This window comes from Saccopteryx bilineata, chromosome 8 (genome assembly GCF_036850765.1).
Source record: "Saccopteryx bilineata isolate mSacBil1 chromosome 8, mSacBil1_pri_phased_curated, whole genome shotgun sequence".
Lineage (NCBI taxonomy): Eukaryota > Metazoa > Chordata > Mammalia > Chiroptera > Emballonuridae > Saccopteryx > Saccopteryx bilineata.
Genome location: NC_089497.1, coordinates 213,935 through 240,535, shown reverse-complemented (window position 1 = coordinate 240,535; position 26,601 = coordinate 213,935). Strand labels below are relative to the sequence as shown.

General features: G+C 53.8%; 1 protein-coding gene across 10 annotated transcripts in view; it reads left to right on the top strand.

The window, feature by feature from the left end:
• The window catches only part of IQSEC1 (IQ motif and Sec7 domain ArfGEF 1), a 205,598-nt gene extending 197,001 nt beyond the window's left edge, over window positions 1-8,597 (top strand). For 8 of the 10 annotated variants that reach the window (XM_066241778.1, XM_066241771.1, XM_066241768.1 and 5 more), the window contains exons 13-14: window positions 3,158-3,207; window positions 4,411-8,597. In XM_066241778.1, the coding sequence (XP_066097875.1) occupies window positions 3,158-3,207; window positions 4,411-4,944 (584 nt within the window). In that variant the 3' untranslated portion in view covers window positions 4,945-8,597. The remainder of the gene's footprint in view (window positions 1-3,157; window positions 3,208-4,410) is intronic. The other 2 variants (XM_066241774.1, XM_066241772.1) reach the window with 2 other exon arrangements.
• Window positions 8,598-26,601: the final 18,004 nt, after the last annotated feature.

The window sequence follows — 26,601 nt, the reverse complement described above, 5'->3', positions numbered from 1 at the left end:
TTAGGGTCAGACAGAGCCTCACGCCCAGGCACATGGCCATGTGACAACAGATGGAGCGCCAAGCCCCCCCTCCCTGGAATGTTAGAGGGTGAGGTGAGGCTGGTATCTGAGTTCTGGCAGCCCCCAGGGCCCCAGACTCGGGGCAGGTCACTGATGACATCTAGAGAGAGACAGGCCAATGTCAGCCACCTTCCCAAAGACCCTGGGCCTGGAGGCAGAGATGAGGTGGCCTGTGCTCTGGACCAGGACAGGCGAAGTCTCCAGAGCCAGCAGCACACACCCCTTCCTGGCCATGCCCAGCATGACCGTGTTAAGAGGCCAGGCCTTGGACAGCCTGGCCCCTTGGGAAACGACGCTCAGTGGACAATAAGCCGTCATGGCCAGAGCTGCTGCCCCAGACTTGTGGTCACACATCTATTCCGTAGACGACGCAGCCCACAGCCTTAGGCCTTCATGCACCTTGAGGGCCTGGAGGCGGTCATGGCTTCGTGGCCCATGGTGGGCAGGAGATGGCCTCCGGGAGCCGTTGACGTGCTGAGAGGCAGAGGATGGGTCTGGGCTCCCGCCCCACTGCCCCTGACCTGGGGGCCCGTGTCCTCCACAGCCTCTTTCTCAGTCGGGCCTGTGATCATTTCAGTTGTACCCGAACCTTGCTGGCCTATGACCAAGAACTGGCCAGGATCATGGTTGCAATGTAACTGGGCCTTAGGCCCTCCCTTAGATCGGTCAAGTCATGGTGGACACTTTCTGTGGGCTGCTGGGGTCCTCTGCTCTCTCCCATGACCTGCTCAGCACCCGACCTCACGGGGATGAGGAGTTACCTGCACCCACTTCTCCAGGATCGGAGCCAGAGGCCTGCGTGTCCTGCACCAGGGCAGCCCTGTGTCAGGAGCGAGCAGCACTGTTATTCTCGACAGACACTCGACACACAAACAGCCCGTGGCTGCCTCTCCTAGGCAGGGCTGAGCTCGGGTGCACGTGGAATGCCACTCAAGGAGACCGCAGCAGAGGACACACACACACTGATGTCCGAGTCACACTGAGGAGACCTTCCCCCTCAGTCCGCCGTCAGGCCTTGACAAGTGACGTCTCTGGGCCTCAGTTTCCCCAGCTGTGAGGCGGGGACTAGAACTTCCCCCAAGTATCTCTGAGAGTTCGTGCCTGTCTGGTGGTGAGAGCAGGGCCTGCTGGTCCACACGTGTGGCTGCCGTCACTGCACAGGTGCGTGTGCGTGGCCCCAGCATTGCTGAGGGCCTCAGTGCCAGCCCTCCAGGCAGAGCCTGCGTTCTGTCCTAGTCTAGGAGGCGGGAAGGCTCTGAGAGCCGAGCTGGGGGCCGTTCGCAGCACGATTTCTGACCAGCCTGGCAGGGCCTGGTCTGCCTCCAGCAAAGGGGCGTATGGGGTGGGGCCCCCTGAAGCTAGCGCAGGGTCCTAAGGGGGAGGTTTCCTGGAGGCAGTGCCGGGGTGGGCCTGATTGTGCCCTGCCTCTGTTTATAGCTGGCATGTGCATGTGTGCACACACCCAGACATGCGTGTATAACAGACAGGTGTCTGGGTGCACCTGTGAGTGGGGCTGTGGGTTTGGGGTGCAGAGAGCTCCTGTGGGTACACCGAGCACCTCATGCTGGTCAGGGACCTGCAAAGGTAAACGTAAGAAACTTCACTCCAAGGCAACCGAGTCAGAGCTCCTGCATCTGTGCCCACATCGGGCAAGACGGGGAGGACCTTGTCCCACAGAAGCTGGAAGATGAGGAACTGTGACCCCTCTTTCTTCTGGCTGCAACTGAGGGTTTTCGCTTCCTCAGTAACTGGTGGAAGCGCTCCTGCCCTCACCCATTGCATGGCCCTGTTCTGAGTGGGCTCTGTGGCCCTCTCATAACTGCCACAGTTCAGCAAGACCTCTGTGGGCCTCAGGCTGGGGAAGGAGGGAGTCGGCAGGCAGAGCACAGGGACTGGGCCGTCCCCAAACCTGCCATGGTCGGCCTGGAAGCGAGGCCTCGTCCTGCGCACGGCCCAGCATGCTCAGGCGCTGCCGTGAAGCCCAGAGCAGCTGCAGGCACCGTCTCCACAGAGGCGTGGGCCACACAGAGGCACAGGGCAGCCTGTCCCTCTCCCAGGCTCCTGGACTAGGACTGTCTAGCTCAGAAGGCAGCACAGCCATGACCTCCAGCCTCAGGTGGAAAGGTGGACCTGGGGATGAACCCTGCTCACAGTGGGAACTGAGCTGGTCAGGCCATCGGCCAGAGCCTGCATCTCCTCCTCCTCGGTGTGGACAGGACACCTGTCCTGCATTGTGGGGCTTGAGTAAGAGCCGGCGTGGTGCTCAGCTCGTGGCCAGGACTGCACAGATGGAAGCCCAGAGAACAGCAAGGGGAGCCCCTCTGTCCTGCCCGTCTGCATCCCAGAGACTCGATGGAGGCGGGACCCCGAGCGTGGGCACCATTGGCCTGGATGTCCTGCAGGAATCCATGTGGAAGTCTTCCACAGTGACCGTGGAAGCCAGCGTGGGCCCTGGGCAGCCAGGACCAAGAGGAAGCAGCCTCCCTCTGATACGGCCGACACATGCTGAGGGCCACCACGCATCGTGTGCTGAGCCCGTAAAATGGCTTTGCCGCGAGCACCAAGGAAATGCTCGCGTCATCCTGGGGGGGGGTGCCCACAGGAGGAGCAGGACTCCAGGCCCCAGCCCCGTCTCCAGCCCCCGGCCAGGGCCCTGCACAAACCAACCACTTGGCCCCAGAGGCACCAGCAGGAAAAGGATATGAAGTTTGTTTTCTTCTAAAATGTCCCCAGCCTGCTGCGGGGCACGTGTCTATGTGTGTGCAGACACGTGCTGTCCCTCGGGGTTTGAGACCCACTGAGCGTCAGGCCCACCTTTTCGTCTTTCCCGCCCCCTCCCCCCGTCTGCAGCTGGCCGAGGCCCCCTGTGTACCCCCTCAGCCCCCCACAGCCCTCCCCACGGGCTGCCAGTCCAGGAGAAGAGGCTGGCTGAAAAATAATTCTTTTTATTTTTGGAACCCCCATTTTTTAAATTAACTAGTCACCGCCCCGCCACCAGCTGCCCACGGAGTCCCCTCCACCCTCACCCGGCGGGGGCCCCGTGCGAGCCTGGTGGCCCTGTCCGCGTCTAACCTGTGGTATTGCATGTTCTGGGCAGGGAAGCGTGGGCGTCGCAGCAGTGCGGGATCGCTAGAGAGCAATGTGGAAGTAAGTCGGAGCCCGCCGGCTGTCGTGTGCTGCCCTCCTCGCTCCACACCCGTCCTCCCTTTTTTTTTCTTTTTTTTTTTTTTTGTTGTTGTTGTGCTTTCCCGACTGCACAGAGGCGCAGACCCCTCCCCTGCCTGCGGCCGGTGCATGCCAGCTCCCCCTGCCTAGAACCTCACCGCTTGTTTGGGCTGCAATGGTGGGGGGCTGGTTCTGGATTTTGTGTTTTTATTTCCCACTTAACCCCTGTCCCCTCGTGTCCCCAGCATGGTTAATTAACATTCCCGGCTTCTTCTGGGCACGTTCCCCGTCCCGGGTCCCACCACCAGCTCTGCTCCTGGGCGGGAGGCAGCAGCTGCCTGGCACCCGTGCACCCTCCCCCCCCCCCCCCGCCAGTCTCTTGACTTCCATGCTCGTCATCCCCATTGCTCCCTGGAGTCGGGCTGTGTGTCTGCGGAGAGGGCGCGAGGCACCGGGTCGCTGTAGCTAGCTGGGGCGGAGCCCGGAGGAGCACAGACTGGATTTCATGAGATTTCATTCATCCTCAGCCATCTCCACACTCCTGTCCACATCTTATCCTCAGCTTGCAGACCGTTTTGTTCCTTTCTTTTCCTTGTTTGGTTTGGCCGTGGGTAGCTGCAGGGAAATCTCAGGCACCCCTATCCCAGGACAGGGTCCCCGAGCCTCCCCTGTCCCTGCACCACCTTCCCAGAAACCTTGGGTCCCACCAGGCAGAGCACGTGCCCTCGGGCCCCTTGAGAGGACCCAGGAGAGCTGAGGGTGTGACTCCACAGGAATGGGGCTCCTTGTCAGGGACCCGGCCGACCCACCCCCTCAGCACACACCACTCATGGACACCCCTAAACATGTTCCCATCTGAGTGCCTGAGCCACCTGCCGTGACAGGGAGCTTGTCAGGATGAGAGCCCAGATGCGCTGCCAGTGTGGTTGACCAGAGTGGAGGGTCCCTCTCCTGTCCAGCTCCCACTTTTCTCACTGGAAGGCCACTTCTCACGCCCCCCCACTGCCCCCCACAGTCGTGTGAGGAGCGGTCCAGACTGGAGCCTCACCCGGCCCCGCCCTCCACAGCCAATGAGTTGAACCAAGCTTAGCATTCAGTGGTGGAACTTTTTACATTTTTAAGAATTCATTCTGATGTAGTGCTTTAAGGTCTTTTAATTTTGGTCTCTATGAATTTCCTTTTTAGGGGTCCATCATTAGCAGTCCTCACACGCGCCGGAGAGCTACATCAACACGCGAGGGCCCACCTCGCCCACACCAGACCATGCCCAACTCCTCCTCCCTCCTGGGCTCCTTGTTTGGGAGCAAGAGAGGGAAGCCCCCTCCTGCAGTGCACCTGCCCGCAGCCCCGCCCCAGCCCCCCCCACACCCGCCAGGCCCGGGCCACCCCCAGGGGCCGGCGGAGGGCCCCCCCCAGGCCCAGATGCACGGGCACCACGGCCAGTTCTGCCACATGCAGCAGAACCCGCCCCCCTACCACCACCACCACCACCACCACCCGCCCCAGCACGTGCAGCACGCACACCAGCACCACCACCACGGCCCCCATGGGGCGCACCTGCCCTTCGGGGCCCACACGCACAGCCACCCGCCACTGCCCTTGGCCCATGCCGGCCATCCCGGCCACCCGGGCCACGCAGCACATCACCACGGGCAGCCCCCGGCCCCGCCCCCCACCAGCAGCAAGGCCAAACCCAGTGGCATCAGCACAATCGTGTAGACACCTGGGCAGGGGCCCAGACTCCCGGAACAAGTGCACACCACACAGGCCCGCCTGGGGGCGGCCGGCCTCAGACCAGACCCAGGGCGATCTGTTTCTATCTCCCCTCCCTGCTCCCCCTGGCCTGGACAGGACCCCCTGAGCGCCTGGGCTCACGTTGTAGGGAACAGAGATCCTGATCTAAGTTGGCATTGGTGCCCTGGGCTCCACCCACCTCAACCCATGGGGCAGCTCAGGCACCATCAGCCTTGAGCCGGTGCCTCTGGCCACATAGATGCTGAACTGCCCCCTGCGACCCTCAGCTCTCTGCCCCTGATTGTACACGCACATGAAAAGCCTAGAAAACGAAGAACCAAGACACAAAAAACCAGAGACAGAACAAAACAGAAAACCCAAAACTTGCTGCATTATTGCTCTTTTATTGACAATGGGCAAAATTAAGTAGACCTGATATGGTTGATGAAAATACGTAAGTAAACGTTATATAATATAAATATATAAATATATAAATATATATAAATATATATATACTGTATAGGTAGAATTTGTGTGTGAACGGCAAACATTTCAGTCCACGAAATTAGCAATATAGACTTTACCACTTACCCGATAGGAAGACAGTACCTTAGATGAATGTGTGAGAGAGTAGACCAAAAACCTAAATGCTAGGACAAACTCAGATACTTCCATATTTTCATAAAAAGCAGAGACGTCCCCTTAGGACTGACTAAATCATTACTTACGCAATCATTACTAACTGTGCCAAGTAACATAGCATCTAACTTTAAAAAGTCCAATATTGCTTTATATAAATCCTTATTTTATTAACAGAATACTATCATAAGTAATCAGTATTATAACTGCTCTGTTATTTCAGGTAAGCAAATAGGTAAAATGCAGTAAACTACAGCAGAACTCAGGACGGCTAGTGCAGGACTGGTTGTCCAGAGTGTCGGTCACACAGACTCATAGACACTTGAATGGCTGTGATAACTGTGAATTTCCATGCTCCATGTTTCTGTTATGTGCGCATGGTTCGACGCACACCATTCAGAGCGCTCTGCGAAGGGCCCCCACGCCCTGCAGACGCACCATCCCCCCCATGAAAGCAACCAGCTCTCATCCACGTCTCCCTCAGCACCATCACTGTCTCATCCCGTCTCCAGCTGCCACAGGCAGACGCCACGGGCGTGGTTCCACCAGGAACCTCTCTCAAACCCGCAGGCTGATTCTAGCGTTGAGCGACCCAGGGTGGTGTGTGTGTTTCCCGTTTTATTTTCTGAGTGGCAGCTGTGGTCATTGTGATTTCCTGTGGCCATGTGCTAGCATAAACCCGTGCCATCACTGTGGCCCCTCCGACCCCAGCTGACGAGTGCCCAGCCCTCACCGGTGAAGCTGCTGCCTCCTCCTGGTCCAGTTAGCTGCCAGGGCATCACCTGACTCTCGCCTTTGCTCTTGCTTCCGTGTTGTGGTGACACCATCGCTCCCTGGGCTGGGCCCCGCGCCCATCCAGTTCTGTGCCTGAGTCACCCATGGGCCGTACTTTGTAGTTTCAGCCTCTCGAGCCGTGGCAGCCCCCCGTGCTGTGTTCCTAAGCTGTGGGACCCAAGGACTGCCCCACAGCACTGCCCAGCTGGAGAGCCCTTTCAGAAAGGGTGAAGCAAGCATAGGACTGTGGTGAGGGCTTCGTGCCCCGTGGAAGGCGTGGTGAGCTGTGGCCGGACTGCAGACAACAGGGGAGCCCATCCTGGCCAGCCGGCTGGGCATCTGTCCACTTCCCTCCCTGCCCACTCCTTTGTCATGTCATTGAGGTCATACCAGCAAATCTGCAAACTGAGCACTTTGTTAATCTCCACAGAGCAAAGACACCAGTCTAGAGTTTAGCCTTTTTTAAAAAGCAGTGTGACTTTAACCTGCCCGCCTTTACCTCCCCACTGGTCCAGCGCCTCTGCCGGGCAGCTGCTCAGACAGAGGGATGAAAAGCACAGGCGTGCCCGACACAGCCCAGGCCCTGCCGGCGGGGGCTCCTCAGTCGCTGGTTTTCCTTCAGAGCCAGCCCCCCCCCCGCGGCAAAAGGACGTCCTGAAGGAAAAGGCACATTGTACTGCCTGTCGTTGGTGTTGATCATGTGAAGCCACATCTGTGTATTATATATCTGCAAACTATATCAGTGTTACTGTTGACAAATAGTTGAAGTAAAGTGATAACATATTAAATATGTTGACTTTTTTTTACCCTTCCGTACCAATGGTAGAGTTCAACTGTAAACTAGGTTGTTCCAGAAAAGATACAGGCTGTTGGGTACAAGGTTGCTCGCTCTTTCTGAAGGGGCAACACAAAAGAACCCACAGCACACTCGTTGGTGGGGGCAGTGGGAGGGGCGCTCTCTCCGTTGCGTCCTCCGCTCCGAGGGCCATTTGGAACCGTCACCTCCGGAACCTTTGCCAATGTGCCCGAGGTTTGGTCAGGATGCCACAGGGCCGGGTCTAGCTAGAGGGCTTCTTGAACAAACTCGGTTTCTCCCTGGTTTCCAAGTCCACACAGTGTATTGGGTCAGGCCAGTGAGGCGCTCCTGTTCTCTCCATGTCCGTTGCAAACCTGCTGTGGGAAGCATCCCCAGAGCACACGGCTCCGCAGAACGGACTGGCTGTGTGGCCCAGACCTCACCTGGGAGCAGACGCTTCAGGTGAACGTGAGCCCTGGGCTGCTGTCCTGGGGCTGTGCTCTCCGGATCCCAGCCTGTCAGTCACAGTTGTGGGACCTGTTGTTCACAGCGCCCCTCCTCCCCTCGGGCACCCTGTGTCATCTCGTCTGTCAGGACTCTGGGGACATTTTTTCCAAGCCGCACAAATTATTTCAGTTACATAATTTTCGATAAGAGCAGGAGACCCTTGGAGAAAACAGCTGGTATATCACAGAAATCTTTTCTGGGACAACATAAGTCATGTGTTTGTATTTTTTTAAGTTTATTAATGAAATGTACAACACTGTAAAAATAAAGTTCATGCTAATATGATGTGTACATCCCGCTTAAAGACGTCCTCAGTCCCCCAGCGCGGTGTGGTTCTCACACCGGGCGCCGCATGCCACAGAAGCCTCGCCTGTCCCTCCCGGAGAGACAGCAGACAGACACTCCAGCATGGCCTGGGTGGCGACTCGGCGTTCCGTGGGACGCTGGGTCTCTGCAGGTCACGCATGCATCTTGCAGTTTTGTTGTAAAAATATCACCCTGCCTGCCTGAAAAAAATGAGTCATTTTGTATGTATTTTAAATAACAATACTCGAGGAGACAGATGGCACAGGGAATCCGTGTGAAGTGGGGTGGCGAAGGGGAGTCCACATGGGGGAGCCCGCACCTCCCATGCACATTGGTGTCGCCGTCTGTCCGCGGTTGTGCCGAGGTTACGTGCGGTATCCGTCTCCTCTTGAGAACTGTCCTTCCCCTTCGAGCTGTTTTCAGTAATTAGAATCAGGTCTTGGACTTCAAGGACACCTTGCTCACGAAGAGCCCGACGCCCACTGTGTGACTTTGGGGAGGAAAGGAGAGCTTTGTTTCAATACGCATTCTGTTTGTGAGTAGTAACAGACTCTATTGATGTAAAACCATAGCTGTGATCATGTGGAGAAATCAAATAATAAATCCTTTAAAACTCTCGGATTCTCACTTTTTCTGGAAAGTCTAGATGTTCCCCTATTGGCCACAGAGATTCCCAGTGGGCAGGTTTTCCGACTCCGTCCTGACTGTGGGCACTGGGTCAGCGGGAGGACGGGCTGATTTGAGAGTGCCTAAGGCACAGACAGGTGCCTGTCATAGCTTCCGCTACCATAGAAAATGTCAGAGGTCTTTGTCATTTCTAACAACTTCAGCAAATTTTAGTGCCTTCATCAAGTGAGACAGGGTAGGTGGGCTGGGAATGGCGTATGGTGGGAAAAATTCCGACAGCCTGTCCCGAAATGCTTGAAGAGAGTGTATTTAATGAGGTCCACCTTGTTGGTCAGCGCAATGTGTCCGAGTCAGGCAGGAGAGTTCTGATTCTACGAGGAGGGCTCTGTCGAGGACGATTGACTTGCAGCGTCTCTCCTTTCCTGGGACCACATTCTGTTCCAGAGAAGACCACCTGAAAGTTCCAGGACACATCCTAAAACAGAGTAAAAACAGGTAGGTCTCATTTGTGGAGAACAGGAAAAAAAAGGTTAACCTTAGAGACCCAAAATTAACTGGCCCACCCGTCATGGGAAGTGAATTTTGATCAAAAGACGTTCTCAGGTTTCTGGGAAGCTCCCTGTCCTGGGTTCCTCAGCCGAGTGGAGCTGGTTCCAGGGTGCAGGAAATGGTCCTCGACTTCGCGTCGGGCCTGTGACCCGGGACAGCCGCTCAATGGCGTCCAGCAGCGGCTAAGTCAGTGCCTCGCTGTGATGACCAGGCTCTGCTTGTCTCCCCCACCAGACTGTGAGCTCCTGGGGGGCTAGGGGAGCATCAGGCCCACTTCTCTCTGTCCAGTGACCAGCACAGGACTGGTCTTGTCAAAATGCATCTGAAATGATGGCTGGGGGGATGTGGGGGCCACACTGGCTGATCTTAGTGTAAATCATCATCAAACACACACGGAAACTGCTCAGCCCCAAGTCTGGCTGTGGACACGTGACAGACTTCTTACAGACGCGATTCCTGCTGACTCCCCACTCACAGCACACTTAGTCCTCATCGTACTTTTTTTTTTTTTTTTTTTTTCCTGAAGCTGGAAACGGGGAGGCAGTCAGACAGACTCCCACATGCACCCGACCGGGATCCACCCGGCACGCCCACCAGGGGGCGATGCTCTGCCCATCGGGGCATCGCTCTGTCGCGACCAGAGCCACTCTAGCGCCTGGGGCAGAGGCCAAGGAGTCATCCCCAGCACCCAGGCCATCTTTTGCTCCAATGGAGCCTCGACTGCGGGAGGGGAAGAGAGAGACAGAGAGGAAGGAGAGGGGGAGGGGTGGAGAAGCAGATGGGCGCTTCTCCTGTGTGCCCTGGCTGGGAATCGAACCTGGGACTTCTGCACGCCAGGCCGACGCTCTACCACGTGGCCAGGGCGCCCTCATCGTACTTGATCTCACTGACCTCGCACCCGCGTGTGATATTGTCCACCATTTCCTCCAGAAACACTGTCTCTGGCATTTGTGGTCCCACGCTGTCTTCCTCACTGGGGATGTCTCCACTGTCTCCTTCGTGGCTCTTCCTCCTCCGCAAGCTGTTCAGAGTGGGTTTGAGGATCAGGGCCACGCCCCTTCCTTCTGGGTCGTTTCATACCAGTCTGCAGTTTCAGCCTACCTCCTCTGCCCCTATGGCTTCCAGACGCTGGGGGAGGGGAGGGGAGATATGGGGGTGGGGGGTGGGTGAAGAAGCAGAGGCCGCTGCTCCTTTGTGTCCTGACCAGGGATCCAACCCAGATGTCAGATAGAAGTTAACTTAGAATCTGGTCTCTTTGGTTCTTTGTAATCGAGCGCCCAGTGTTGCCGATAAGAAATAAGAAGCCAGCCTGATCAGGCAGTGGTGCAGTGGATAGAAAGTCGGACTGGGATATGGAGGACCCAGGTTCGAGACCCCGAGGTCTCCAGCTTGAGCGCAGGCTCATCTGGTTTGAGCAAAGCTCACCAGCTTGGACTCAAGGTCGCTGGCTCGAGCAAGGGGTTACTCGGTCTGCTGAAGGCCCGCGGTCAAGGCACATATGAGAGAGCAATCAGTGAACAACTAAGGTGTCACAATGCGCAACGAAAAACTAATGATTGATGCTTCTCATCTCTCTGTTCCTGTCTGTCCCTGCCTATTCCGCTCTCTGACTCTCTGTCTCTGTAAAAAAAAAAAAAAATTTTTTTAATTAAAAAATTAAAAAAAAAAAGAAATATGAAGCCATTTTGATGCCCAAGTCATTCGACATGACCTGTATCTCTCCGGAAGCTTGTGGCTTTATCTTGTCCCAGCGTCCTCGTCCCAGGCCCCTCGTCCCAGGTCCCTTGTCCCAGCGTTCTAATGTTCAAAGTTCAGCTCCTCAGTCGAGCCTGTTGTCATTGCTTGCACTGAGTATTTGATGGGTCCTTGACTGCAAGAATCTCTCCATCCTGGGCAGTTTTCTTGAATCGCTTTGTTGATCATTCCTACCTCAGTTTTATCCTGCCATTCTTTTTGGAAACATTTTTATTCATTTATTGGACTGATCCTCAAATTTTCTGCTCTACTTCTTGGGGAGGGGTCCTCAATTTTACTTCCAATCTTTGGTGGAAGTTTTCTTTGGTTACCTTGTTTTTCATAGTAAACAGCTTTTTGTTTTTCAAAATATGTATTTTCATCATATGCAGTTCTTATTTCATGAGAACAAAAATTTCTCCTCTCTGAGAACACTGATAGGGCTTTTGGTACCTTCTTTTCCTCACAGTGGCTTTGTCCCCACCCCCACCCCCAGTGGCTTTTTTATTTATTTTTTTTCTGAAGCTGGAAACGGGGAGACAGTCAGACAGACTCCCACATGCGTCCGACCGGGATCCACCCGGCACACCCACCAGGGGGTGATGCTCTGCCCATCTGGGGCGTCGCTCTGTTGCGACCAGGGCCATTCTAGTGCCTGAGGCAGAGGCTATGGAGCCATCCTCAGCGCTCCGGCCAACTTTGCTCCAATGGAGCCTTGGCTGCGGGAGGGGAAGAGAGAGACAGAGAGGAAGGAGAGGGGGAGGGGTGGAGAAGCAGATGGGCGCTTCTCCTGTGTGCCCTGGCCAGGAATCAAACCCAGGACTCCCGCACGCCAGACCGACGCTCTACCACTGAGCCAACCGGCCAGGGCCCCCAGTGGCTTTTTTAGAGTTTCTTTTGAGCTTCATCTTCCATATTGCAGGTTTTTCTCAAATATTTTCATCATTGGTCAAGTGGTAGGGTTAAGAGTCAGGAGCTGAAAAGCAGGTTCAAAGTGCTAAGAGGGGTTCTGGCTGGAGGCTCAGTAGATAGAGCATCGGCCAGCGTGTGGACGTCCCAGGTTCAATTCCCGATCAGGGCACACGGGACAAGCTCTGCTTCTCTCCCCCTCCCTCTTCCCCTTCTCTCTCTCTCTCTTCCTTCTCTCAGCCAGTGGCTCCACTGGTTCAAGCATCCACCTAGGCACTGAGGAGAGCTCAGTTGGTCTGAGCATGTCAGCCTCGGGCACTAAAAGAAGCTTGGTTGATTTGAGCATCAGCCCTAGATGGGGATGGCAGGGGGAAGGTTACTGGGTGGATCCCAGTTGGGACACATGCAGGAGTCTGTCTCTCTGTCTCCTCTCTTAAAAAAAAAATTTCTTTTTTCCAAACATGCTAAGCATGCTGGGAGGTACTGTCAGTTATGACCTCACTGAGTGGAGATCTGGCTGTACCATTCGATGGGAGTCCCCAATAGCGTTATCTTCAGGTCTTTCCTCTGGGGCGGGTCAGATGCCCCAGAGAAGGGTCTTCCAGCCTCCCGCCCTCATAGTAAGAGATCAGGAGGAAAGGGCGTTGGGCAGCCTCAACTGCTAGTTCATACACAGTTGCTTAACTCGCCCGTTTCCAGAATAAGATGATGCCCTCAACTAGAGACTAAAAACTCTCTCTCTCTCTTTTTTAACCCTTCCCAAGGAACACAGTTTTAGGCTAAGGGGGAGGGGCCACCTGGCAGCGCAGACTTGGAAAGGACTGATTTATCTGCAACTCAAACACTTTGACCCCACCCTCCTTATTTTCGCTACTCCTGCCCCATTTCGGGAGGCACTGGGGTTTCCAGTGTCAGAGCCTTTGAGGGTTCCGTGGTGCCAAGAGTGTTGTTGCTCAGCTTTTCCCACAGTCAGCCAGGGCTTGGTGGTCTGCTGCCACCTCACTAACCGGGCGTCCATGGCTTCCCAGCATCCAGGTTTTGCTGTGTTAACTCCTCCCCTGTTCTCCCGGGAGTAAGGACTTCCCTTTGCTGCTGTTAGTCCCTGTGTTCCAGGTTTGGTGAGAAGGGGACATCGCAACATGGTGATGCCCAGGATGGGTAAAGCATCGCCCCCTGGTGGGCAGAGCGTCACCCCTGGTGGGCGTGCCGGGTGGATCCCGGTCAGGCGCATGCGGGAGTCTGTCTGACTGTCTCTCCCTGTTTCCAGCTTCAGAAAAATGGAAGAAAAAAAAAAAGGGGGGGGGACAAAAATAAATGTAGTGATCCACCTGCCCTCTCCTTCAGAGCTCCAGCCTGACTCTTCGCTTTGATTTTGTGTATTGACATGTATCACTGGGGTGTATTTGTTATAATTAGATCTTGCCTTTTTCTACACACACAAAATTGAAGTGGAAATATTGTCATGATGTTACTTTGGTCAATGTTTAAATTTACTTTCTCGTGCTTCCTGTCCCCATTATGTATACAGGGAGAGGCAAAAATTGGTTTACAGTTGTGAGTATGAGAAAGTTTATTCTCATATTATTACTTATTAATTATTGTATTTTTTATATGAACAACTGCAAACCTCTTGTCCCGTCCTGTATTGTGAGTAAACTTAAGACTCAATACAGGCATTTCCGTAAGTTCTTTCCCTCCAAAAGTTGAACTTTAGAGCATGCAGAAAAGTACCAACTCAATTTTGTGTATAGACAAGTACACTCTTGATCAGGATACACTCCTTTCTATTCATAAACCAACTGATGGTTTTCATGCAGTTGTCCACAGTGTCCCCTTAGGCCTGTGGCCTTGTCTGGCGTCAAAGCCCTAACAGGGTTTTAGAGGAGAGACCGCTGCGTCCACTTGGGGTCTGAAGTCCTTCCTTTAGACCTCTTAGTCCTCCCTTTAGAGTTAAGCCCCACTTTGCACCTCTGTAACCCAAGCTAAACTTACCATCCCTAACAGCCATAAGGAGATGACATATTTTATTTTATTTTATTTTATTTATTTATTTTTGTATTTTTCTGAAGCTGGAAACGGGGAGAAACAGTCAGACAGACTCCCGCATGCGCCCGACCGGGATCCACCCGGCACGCCCACCAGGGGCGACGCTCTGTCCCTCCGGGGCGTCACTCTGCCGCGACCAGAGCCACTCTAGCGCCTGGGGCAGAGGCCAAGGAGCCATCCCCAGCGCCCGGGCCATCTTTGCTCCAATGGAGCCTTGGCTGTGGGAGGGGAAGAGAGAGACAGAGAGGAAGGAGGGGGTGAGGGTGGAGAAGCAAATGGGCGCTTCTCCTATGTGCCCTGGCCGGGAATCGAACCCAGGTCCCCCGCACACCAGGCCGACGCTCTACCGCTGAGCCAACCAGCCAGGGCCGAGATGACGTATTTTATAATGAGTGATAGTGTATGCTTGAAACTAGGTTTTATTTTCTTAAACAACATTTGCTACCCACAGAGAAAGTGCTGGTGACCAAACACTGCTGTGAGTGTACTCGATATTAGGGAGGGAAGGCAGCAGAGGTAATCAGGCATCATCACGCGTAATAAACTAGGGTGATGAACTGAATAATAAGCCTGCTTTACTAGGAAGCTACAGCTGCACACACTCCCCGGGGGGACCTCTCATCCTCGGCCCTGAACCTCATCCCCAAAGCAGGCAGGAAGTTTTGTTGGTCATTGGTGGAGGAGCACATGTGGGAGGGTTTTGTTGGTCATTGGTGGAGGAGCACATGTGGGAGGGTTTTGTTGGTCATTGATGGAGGAGCACATGTGGGAGGGTTAAAAGAGCAGGAGAAAGCCCTGTGCTGGGCACATGCCCAGTGGAAGTCTGGATGGTGCAGGGGCAGGGCCTCCACTTTGAGGCGTGAGCAGTAGGAACTAAGAGGATGGCCATGGGGCGGGGCCTCACCTGGGAAAGGGTCGTACTGGATAAGGGACATGGGCATGAAAGATCGGGAAATTGATCGGTTAGTTTGAAGAGGTGCCTGGTCCTCCTCAAGCTCAAGGTAATACAACCTAAAAAAGAGCAATCCGCCCTGGCCGGTTGGCTCAGTGGTAGAGCGTCGGCCTGGCGTGCATAAGTCCCGGGTTCGATTCCCGGCCAGGGCACACAGGAGAGGCACCCATCTGCTTCTCCACCCCTCCCCCTCTCCTTCCTCTCTGTCTCTCTCTTCCCCTCCCGCAGCCAAGGCTCCACTGGAGTAAAAGATGGCCCGGGCGCTGGGGATGGCTCCTTGGCCTCTGCCCCAGGCGCTAGAGTGGCTCTGGTCGCAACAGCGCGACACCCAAGATGGGCAGAGCATCGCCCCCTGGTGGGTGTGCCGGGTGGATCCCGGTCGGGCGCATGCAGGAGTCTGACTGCCTCCCCGTTTCCAGCTTCAGAAAAATACAAAAAAAAAAAGAGCAATCTCTCTCCCTCTCTCTCTCTCTCTCTCTCTCTCTCTCGTACATGTGCTGGTCTCATTCATTGGCACAGGTTCTCTCCACAGCAGCCATGCAGCCTACCACCGGCCTGGGGCCTGCGGCAGACTGTGTGGGCTCCAGGCGGGGGCCTGGGTACAGTGCCAGCCAGAATGGAGCAGGGATACAGAAGCCAGACGAGGCGGATGGGGACAGAGACATCACCTGAACCGATGGCACAAAACGTCTAGACACTGGTCTTTGTTCTGAGCATGAGGCCAGCAAGTTTGGTCATCTTCCACAGCGAGACAGGAGATGAGGCACTGGGGACCCAGAGGCAGGCTTTTCATTCAGCTTCTGCAAGAACCTTACCCCAGGAGGCCGAAGCCTCCCACCTGTGAGCCCCAGAATGCTTCCGTCACGACCCTTAGAAAGAGCCCCATTTCACCTGACCAGGCGGTGGCGCAGTGGATAGAGCACTGGACTGGGAGTGGAGGACCCAGGTTCGAGACCCCGAGGTCACCAGCTTGAGCGCGGGATCATCTGCTTTGAGCAAAGCTCACCAGCTTGAGCCCAAGGTCGCTGGCTCCAGCAAGGGGTTACTCGGTCTGCTGAAGGCCCGCGGTCAAGGCACATATGAGAAAGCAATCAATGAACAACTAAGGTGTCGCAACAAAAAACTAATAATTGGTGCTTCTCATCTCTCTCCGTTCCTGTCTGTCCCTATCTATCTCTCTCTCTGACACTCTCTCTGTCTCTGAAAAAAAAAAAGAGCCCCATTTCCACCAGCAACACCACACTATATCACAAGCTGGACTGACACACTTAACTGGAGTTTGCATTCACATGAGGGGAGGCTATTTAATCGTTCACACTAGGCAGGCACAGAGAAGACCTTCGTTCCAGGGAACGGTTCTTAGCAAATGGTGCCCAGTGACCCTTCTGTTGTGAACTGGAGTCTGAACCCGAGGTCTGACACCTTTGCTGTACACCCTAAAAACCCACTGTTGTATGCCTTGTGTAGGCGGAAGCTGAGTTGGGAGCACTTTGTAGGGCTATTGGCTCTTCGGGGAAAAACGGGAAATAACCTACTAATTACAATGTATTGCAAAGAAAAAAATAACAAAATTCCTCTGATGAGTTTCACTGAGTTATTTCTCCTATAAATTATAGCTAAATTCAAGCACATGTGCCAAGTTCTATTAAGCAATTTAGAGGAGTAATTTAAATTGACTTTAAAAGGGAAGAGACACAGCAATTATCAGCAATTTTTGACTTCATGCCAAATCTCCACAGTCCTGTAATCTGTAATTACAACATCCAGGAACAGTCTGGTTTGCAGCCACACTGTCACTGGCTTGGAGAATTACAAAAAAGTCCGTTTCAAACAAACCCGAGGGCTGAGCGCCAAAAGCAGCTGCGGAACCCCAGCCAGGGCCCCAGGAAGAGGCTGACCGCTGTGCCCTCTGACGGCGCCTGGAGATCCTTCTGCGCGTCAGGACCGTGCTGACTGCGCCCGGAGATCCTTCTGCGCGTCAGGACCGTGCTGACTGCGCCCGGAGATCCTTCTGCGCGTCAGGACCGTGCTGACGGCGCCCGGAGATCCTTCTGCGCGTCAGGACCGTGCTGACGGCGCCCAGCGATCCTCCTGCGCGTCAGGACTGTGCTGACCTGGAGATCCTTCTGCGCGTCAGGACCGTGCTGACCGCGCCCGGAGATCCTCCTGCGCGTCAGGACTGTGCTGACCTGGAGATCCTTCTGTGCGTCAGGACCGTGCTGACAGCGCCCGGAGATCCTTCTGCGCGTCAGGACTGTGCTGACCTGGAGATCCTTCTGTGCGTCAGGACCGTGCTGACCTGGAGATCCTTCTGCGCGTCAGGACCGTGCTGACGGCGCCCGGAGATCCTTCTGCGCGTCAGGACCGTGCTGACGGCGCCCGGAGATCCTTCTGCGCGTCAGGACCGTGCTGACGGCGCCCGGAGATCCTTCTGCGCGTCAGGACCGTGCTGACGGCGCCCGGAGATCCTTCTGCGCGTCAGGACTGTGCTGCCGGCGCCCGGAGATCCTTCTGCGCGTCAGGACCGTGCTGACAGCGCCCAGCGATCCTCCTGCGCGTCAGGACTGTGCTGACAGCGCCCGGAGATCCTTCCGTGAGTCAGGACCATGCTGACAGCGCTCGGAGATCCTTCTGCGCGTCAGGACTGTGCCGACGGCGCCCGGCGATCCTTCTGCGCGTCAGGACCGTGCTGACGGCGCCCGGAGATCCTTCTGCGCGTCAGGACCGTGCTGACGGCGCCCAGCGATCCTCCTGCGCGTCAGGACTGTGCTGACCTGGAGATCCTTCTGCGCGTCAGGACCGTGCTGACCGCGCCCGGAGATCCTCCTGCGCGTCAGGACTGTGCTGACCTGGAGATCCTTCTGTGCGTCAGGACCGTGCTGACAGCGCCCGGAGATCCTTCTGCGCGTCAGGACTGTGCTGACCTGGAGATCCTTCTGTGCGTCAGGACCGTGCTGACCTGGAGATCCTTCTGCGCGTCAGGACCGTGCTGACCGCGCCCGGAGATCCTTCTGCGCGTCAGGACCGTGCTGACGGCGCCCGGAGATCCTTCTGCGCGTCAGGACCGTGCTGACGGCGCCCGGAGATCCTTCTGCGCGTCAGGACCGTGCTGACGGCGCCCGGAGATCCTTCTGCGCGTCAGGACTGTGCTGCCGGCGCCCGGAGATCCTTCTGCGCGTCAGGACCGTGCTGACAGCGCCCAGCGATCCTCCTGCGCGTCAGGACTGTGCTGACAGCGCCCGGAGATCCTTCCGTGAGTCAGGACCATGCTGACAGCGCTCGGAGATCCTTCTGCGCGTCAGGACTGTGCCGACGGCGCCCGGCGATCCTTCTGCGCGTCAGGACCGTGCTGACCGCGCCCGGCGATCCTTCTGCGCGTCAGGACTGAGCTGCAGGCCTCGGGGTGATGAACGCCGCCTTCCAGCCGCTGTGTGTCCCACAGCAAACCCCTTACCTCGCACTGACATCATCTCCATGCAGTTGTCCACGAGGAAGGCTTGTCCTGCCACCTCTTGCCACCTGGCCGTCTTGACATACGGCTCAGAGCACTGGCTCCTGGGCAGACAGGTCAGACCCCGGTGAGTTCCTGTGATGACTTGGCTCTTACCCGAAGCAGTGAGAGGCTGCGGGAGTTCTGGAGGGTTCAACACAGTGTTTGTGTTTATCTTACGTGGTTTTCATGGTGGAAGAGTGAGGTCTCCGTGCTCTCGAACTTGGATCTTAAGCTATTTTGGTTTCTGAAACATAAGGGAAAATAAAATAAAAGGTATTTTGTTCTAGTTGTTATTGACATGGCAGCTCTCCCAAGGTTTTGAAAGTCTGTCATCATGAGTCCGAGTGCAAACTTAAAAGCCCCCTTTCAAAAATATACATTTAACACTGCAGTTTTGTTCGTGGTGAGTGGCATCAGATGTTACCTGTGGAGTTAGTTCTTGGCCCTTGAGTTTGGCTAAGAAAGAATTCAGAGCCCAAAACTCAAATACAAGGGGAAGTTTATTTAGAAAGTCACAGAGGCAGAAGAAGTGAGCCTGCTGGGCTGCGTGGGCCCAAGAAACAAGTGGGAGAGGCAAAGGGGGCCCCTTGGAGCTCAGGAGAGAGGAAGCAAAGGTACACACCAGAAAGAAGGGGTGGAGGTGTGGGGGGCAGTTAGATGAGCACTCGAGGGCTATAGGCCGGGCACAGAGGCCACCAGGGTAAAAAGCCCCCGGTGCCTAGCAGTGGGCAAAACTGGGAAAACAAGAACCTCACCAGCCCCCGTAAGGGGGACCTTTCCTCCCGGAGCTGGTCATGTGGTTTAGACCCCCTCAGAGGAAGAACAAACAAGAACGCTGGAAAATAGCACTTAAGCATTAACCCCTAAAGATGACATTTAAGCCCTGGCCGGTTGGCTCAGCTGTAGAGCGTCAGCCCTGTATGTGCAAGTCCAGGGTTCGATTCCTGGCCAGGGCACACAGGAGAAGCGCCCATCTGCTTCTCCACCCCTCCCCCTCTCCTTCCTCTCTGTCTCTCTCTTTCCCTCCTGCAGCAGAGGCTCCACTGGAACAAAGTTTGCCCGGGCGCTGAGGATGGCTCTGTGGCCTCTGCCTCAGGTGCTAGAATGGCTCTGGTTGCAGCAGAGCAACACCCCAGATGGGCAGAGCATCGTCCCCTGGTGGGCAAGCCGGGTGGATCCTGGTTGGGCACATGTGGGAATCTGTCTCTCTGCTCCCCACTTCTCACTTCAGAGAAATTAAAAAAAAAAAAAAAAAAAAAAAAAGACATCTAGGCCTCAGTTGTGTTTCAGCCCCAGGCCCAGAAAAGCAGCAAAACCAGGCAAAGGAAGCCACGCTGACCTCAGGACCAGTTTCATTGACTAATGACCCAGACACATCAGTGGAGAACAGGACCCCAAAAGAACACACTTGAAAAGCTAATGAATATGCTATTAAAATCCTGGCCCTTACAGTCCCTAGGACAGAGGTCCCAGTGTGCCCCTCTTTCAGGGAGTAAGCCTGCACCTTTCCCTCCTCCTCCTCTCTTTCTCCCCCCAGGCGGCATTCCTTGCCCCTCTCCCCTGAGCTCTAAGGGACCCCACAAGAATTGCAACCAGGGACGCAGGGGGCAGCACCAGCTCATCTAGGGGAACCCCGGAACCTGCCTCCAGGGGCTCCTTTCCTCTCTCTTCCTGCAGGGCCAGTACATTCTTACTTTGTCACACTTTGTCTCTCCAGTGAATTCTTTCTCTCAAGAAGATAAGAGTCAAGGTTTCCTTGCTTCCCTAACAGAGACAGGTGTGTGTTCCAGAGAGAGTGTGCCTGAGGAAAGAAAGGGGTGGGGAAAGGCGTAGGTGAGAGAGAGAGAGAGGGAGGGAGGGAGGGAGGGAGCATGCATTCTGGGTCCTTCCCTTTAAGAAGTTTTTTTTTTTTTTGTATTTTTCTGAAGCTGGAAACGGGGAGAGACAGTCAGACAGACTCCCGCATGCGCCCGACCGGGATCCACCCGGCACGCCCACCAGGGGCAATGCTCTGCCCACCAGGGGGCGATGCTCTGCCCCTCCGGGGGGTTGCTCTGCCGTGACCAGAGCCACTCTAGCGCCTGGGGCAGAGGCCAAGGAGCCATCCCCAGCTCCTGGGCCATCTTTGCTCCAATGGAGCCTTGGCTGCGGGAGGGGAAGAGAGAGACAGAGAGGAAGGAGGGGGGGTGGAGAAGCAAATGGGCGCTTCTCCTATGTGCCCTGGCCGGGAATCGGGAATCGAACCCGGGTCCCCCGCACGCCAGGCCGACGCTCTACCGCTGAGCCAACCGGCCAGGGCCCCTTTAAGAAGTTTTATCAGTTCTCTAAAGGCAGAGACTTTAGGGGAGGTCTCAGGGGAGGATCTCAATAGACTATTATTCATCAGCTTTCCAGGTATGTCCTGTTAGAGTCTGGTCTCTGCTGATTGGTCAGGGCAAGGGGTCACTGGTCATTGCGTCTGTCTGGATGTCAGCCATGGCATTGCTCCATCTGATGTTGCTGCTTTTCTGGGACTAAGGCTGAAACACAACTGAGGCCTAGATGTTCTCTCTAGTTGGATCAAAACTATGTCCCTGGGGTCAACCAACATACCTGAGGCCTTTTTCCCCAGATTGTTTGATGCTGATCAGAACCTCATTGTTCAGAGGAGAATGCTTAAGGGAGTGGTTGTGTAAGGGCTTGTATCAGAGTCCTGAGAGGCTGTTCTCTGACCTCATTCCTCCTCTAAGGGGGCATAAACCATGTGACTAGGGACATGGTAGAGAGGAAAGGTCACCCTGGGGTAGGGTCCTAGCCTGCCATACTTGTTTTCCCAGTTTTGCCTGCTCCTGGGCACCGGGCTTTCTGCTCTGGCGACCTCTGTACCCGGCCACTCCTTCCTGCTCTGCTTATGCTGACCTGGTTGCCTACTCTTAGTTTTGTAGAATGTTTCAGAGCCCACAGATAAAATGACCCTAATTATGTAATTAGATGCCTAAACTGTGTGAGCATTGGTGGTGAACACACATGACACGCCCCTAAGGACTCCCAGAAATACTGCGAACTTTCCAAAGGCCTGAGATCTCTTATTTTTAACTGAGGTGTAACTGACATATAAGATGCTATTAGTCTCAGGTGTACAGCATAATGATTCGATATTTGCATATATTGCAAAACGACCACCACAATCAGTCTAGTTACCATCCATCACCTCATATAGTTACAATTTTTTTTTAATGATAAGAATTTTTTTTTAAATCAAAACAGAGACAGGCCCTGGCCGGTTGGCTCAGTGGTAGAGTGTCGGCCTGGCGTGCAGGAGTCCCGGGTTCAATTCCCAGCCAGGGCACACAGGAGAAGCGCCCCTCTGCTTCTCCACCCCTCCCCCCTCCTTCCTCTCTGTCTCTCTCTTCCCCTCCCGCAGCCAAAGCTCCATTGGAGCAAAGTTGGCCCGGGCACTGAGGATGGTTCCATGGCCTCTGCCTCAGGCGCTAGAGTGGCTCTGGTTGCAACAGAGCAACGGCCCAGATGGGCAGAGCATCGCCCCCTGGTGGGCATGCCGGGTGGATCCCGGTCAGGCGCATGCGGGAGTCTGTCTGACTGTCTCCCCGTTTTTGGCTTCAGAAAAATACAAAAAAAAAAAAAAAGAGAGAGAGAGAGAGACAGACAGGAAGGGAGAGATGAGAAGCATCAACTTGTAGTTGTAGCACCTTAGTTGTTCATTGGTTGCTTCTCATATGTGCCCTGACTGGTGGGCTCCAGCCGAGCCAGGGACCCTTACTCAAACCAGCGACCGTGGGGTCATGTCTATGAGCCCACACACACGCTGGCGACCTCAGGGTTTCAAACCTGGGTCCTCAGCATCCCAGATCGATGCTCTATCTTGTGATAAGAACTTTTAAGATCTACTCTCGCATCAACTTTCAAATATGCAATACAGTATTATAAACTATTACCATCATTCTGTACATTACATCCCATGACTGTTCTCTCATTTGTAAAATAGGCATAAAATAACAACAGGCCGGTTTGGAGGATTAAATTATATAACACATGTAAAGTACATAAAAACAGTGCCTAGTGTAGAAGTGCCCATTATATGTTAGCTGCTGTTACCAATCTCTACCACATAGGACTCAAAAGCAGTGTGGTTGCTTGGGGTTCAATTAATGGGACGGGTGAATTTGCCCCAGTAAGGATGACTCTATATTTATACTGTAACTTACATAGTGGGTTTATTTTATTTTATTTTATTTATTTTTAGAGAGGAGAGACAGAAAGGGAGAGAGAGGAGAGAGAGACAGAGGGGGTGGGGAGCTGGAAGCATCAACTCCCATATGTGCCTTGACCAGGCAAGCCCAGGGTTTCGAACCGGCAACCTCAGCATTTCCAGGTCAACGCTTTATCCACTGAGCCACCACAGGTCAGGCCACATAGTGTTTTCTTTAAAACTTGAAAGGTATTATTATTATTATTATTTTTTTCTGAAGCTGGAAACAGGGAGAGATAGTCAGACAGACTCCCGCATGCGCCCGACCGGGATCCACCCGGCACGCCCACCATGGGGCAACGCTCTGCCCACCAGGGAGCGATGCTCTGCCCATCCTGGGTGTCGCCATGTTGCGACCAGAGCCACTCTAGCGCCTGAGGCAGAGGCCACAGAGCCAACCCCAGCGCCCGGGCCATTTTTGCTCCAATGGAGCCTTGGCTGCGGGAGGGGAAGAGAGAGACAGAGAGGAAGGCGCGGCGGAGGGGTGGAGAAGCAAATGGGCGCTTCTCCTGTGTGCCCTGGCCGGGAATCGAACCTGGGTCCTCCGCACGCTAGGCCAACGCTCTACCGCTGAGCCAACCGGCCAGGGCCTTGAAAGGTATTATTAGCTTAGGTATTACTAAACAAATAAGGAAGGTTTATTACTTAACTGGTACTGTAACAAACTCCAAAATGTCAGTGGTTTAATACAATACATATTTCTTATCCATGTTAACAGTTCAATATGTTTGTTCCTACGAAGGCTGGCTTTCCAGTTTTTACTGCCAGCCTCTCAGGTGTGGAGCCCACTTCCAGCTGGTGGGAGAGGAAGCAGCAAAGGATAATCACGTTTCTTAAAAACTGGGCAGACCTTACATACTACTTAGACTCCTATCGTGGTGAGAACGTCATTTTGGATGTAGGAGGGGCTGGAAACAGAGTCCCTAGCTGGCAGCCGCTTTTCACTAACTGCCCACGAAGGAAGACACGTGATCTTTTGGTTACTAGTTTTCTCTGCTACAATACTGCTCCAAGTAATGGATAATACAGCTGAGATACAGTTGAGGTTCAGAGGTGAGGGCACTAACCCAGAGTCACTCAGCTGATGACTGGCAGAATTGGGACTAGGTCTCTTTGCATGACATGGTCTCTCTCCTACATCTTGCTCCGTCTCCTACATATGAAACAGGCTGTGCAATCGAAGGGGCTTTTCCAAAATGTTTAACTGTGCTAGAGTCCTATCGTTCAGGAGACTATTGATTACAAAACATATCGATTCCAAAATGTGAGTTCTATTGTAAAACACTGATCCAGTACTGTGGTCACTATTAGGCCCCATTAACTTTCAAAAACACTGGACTGGTGTAACAAGGAACCACTGATTGGACAGCTTAAACAATTTATTTCCTTAAAGTTCTGGAGGTTAGAAGTCCAAGATCAAGGTGTTGGCCGGGTGGGTTCCTTCTGAGAATCTATTCCAGAACTAGGTTCTCAGGGTTTTCTGGCAATCTTTGGTTCCTTGGCTCGTAGAAGTATTGTCCTGATCTCTGTCTTCATCCTGACATTGTCCCTATGGGCTATGTCCAATTCTCCTTCTTATAAGGGCACTAGTCATTTTAGATTAGGGATCCATTCTACTCCAGTATAAATGACCTTTGCAATGGAATGGAATAGGAAATCCTCTTTCCAAGGTCACATCTTGAGGTACTGGGGATTAGGACTTCTACAAATAAATTTTGGGGGTACATAATTCAACCTGTAACACTTGTTGACCCTGAGAAAAAAAGGTATCTACCAAGGTCTCCTTGTGGCGAACTGGGCTCAAATTTAAAAACAGCTTAGCAGCCATTTTTAAACAGTGGCCTTATGCAAAGTCGTGCTGCAGGGAGAAGCCTGTGCTGACTGGTGGTTGCTGAAGGTTGGGGTGGCCGTGACAACTTCTTAAAATAAGACAACAGTGTGGCGCTATTCCCATCACATCTGCAGTTACTTCCTCCCCTCAAGTCTTCAGTCCCTCAAACCAATCTATGATTGTTGAAATCAACTTCCAAACCCATCAATGTTAATAGTTTGATCTCTTGCCATGATTCATGAATGTTTTAATGGCATCTAGAGTGAGGGCTCCTCTCCATAAGATTTTCAATTTACTTTGCCCAGTTCCACCAGAGGAGTCACTAGCTCTGACAGTTGTAGCCTCATGAAATGCTTTCTTTTTTTTTTTTTTTTTTTTTTTTTTTTGTATTTTTCTGAAGCTGGAAATGGGGATAGACAGACTCCCGCATGCGCCCGACCGGGATCCACCCGGCACGCCCACCAGGGGGCGTCGCTCTGTCGCGACCAGAGCCACTCTAGCGCCTGGGGTAGAGGCCAAGGAGCCATCCCCAGTGCCCAGGCCATCTTTGCTCCAATGGAGTCTCGCTGTGGGAGGGGAAGAGACAGAGAGGAAGGGGGTGGTGAAGCAGATGGGCGCTTCTCCTGTGCGCCCTGGCCAGAATTGAACCCAGGACTCCTGCACGCCAGGCTGACGCTCTACCACTGAGCCAACCGGCCAGGGCTTTAATCATTAGTTTTTTTATTGCGCATTGCAACACCGGTAGTTCATTGATTGCTTTCTCATATGTGCCTTGACCGTGGGCCTTCAGCAGACCAAGTGACCCCTTGCTCAAGCCAGCGACCTTGGGTTCAAGCTGATGGGATTTTGGTCAAACCAGATGAGCCTGCGCTCAAGCTGGCGACCACGGGGTCTCAAACCTGGGTCCTCTGCATCCCAGTCCGACGCTCTATCCACTGCGCCACCACCTGGTCAGGCAGCCATTTTTTTATTTTTATAGTATTAAAGGAAAACATATTGCTTATTTAGTGTGCTAGATGGTTTCATATGGATTATTTTACTTAATCCTCACAAAAATCCTGTGAGATAAGTGGTATTTTACTCATTTTTACAGTTGAGTAAACTAACCTTAGAAACTGGCAATGTAGTAGAACTCCAAAACTCACTTTCCACGGGACACACTGCTAGTGTACTTTGAAATTATACCTTAAATTTTTCCTAATTTTTGTTTTGGAAACTGTGTGCCAATGAATTTCTGACTTGCCTGACTCAGGGAGACCTCTGTACACCGAACAGGTACTGGCACATTATCAGATGACTTGATTGATGTGATATGTATACCAGCTCAAGCCTGAAACCCATTTTGTAATATCCTTTTTCTGTGTTTCACCACCCCGCCCCAGGGTTATTTCACAAAGGTAGCAATTTCCAAAGGTCTTCTTGCGAAACTGAACGCTGAAATAGATTAATGTTGAGCCCTGGTGGGGAGCAGGTGACAAACCTTTCAGGCCAAATACAAGACAAAGTAGAAAACATACTGCAGAAGATGCCTTCAAACTGCAACCAGTAACGTTTTGGTGCTTGACCAGGTGGTGGCACAGTGGATAGAGCTTCTGACTCAGGTTTGAAACCCTGAGGTCACTGACTTGAGCGTGGGGAGACATGACCCAATGCTCACTAGCTTGAGCCCAAGGTCCCTGGTTTGAGCAAGGGGTCGCTGGCTCAGCTACAGCCCCGGGGTCAAGGCACATATGAGAAAGTGATCAATGAACTAAGGTGCACCAGCAAAGAATTCATGCTTCTCATCTCCTTTCTGCCTGTCTCTCCCTAAAAAAAAAGTAAAAAAAAAAAAAAATAATGTTTTGGGTCTCTTTTCCCCACGTGTCTTCCTTCACCCAAGCTGGTGAACTTCCTGTTGGACAGGCACAGCAGATGAATGACACTGCCCACTCCTCCAGTTCGCACAGTGGGGCTGGAGGCATTTCCCACTACGCGTGGGCCGTTGATGAAAGCAGGGAGGAAATCTTCCCCGGAGGCCGAGTGGTCCTGCGACGCAGAGCCCGTCCCTCCGACCCCCGGGCAGTTCCCTGTCCCGCCAATGACGCCCTACCCTCCCGGGCTCCTCTGTCGCTTCTCTTCCCCGGCCACCTTTCCCCACTGATTTGAGAGCGAGGGAGAGGGAGGGGGTGAGAGAAAGGAGCACCGGTCGTGGCCCCACTGAGCGGTCGCTTCTCGCGCGTGGCCAGTCCCG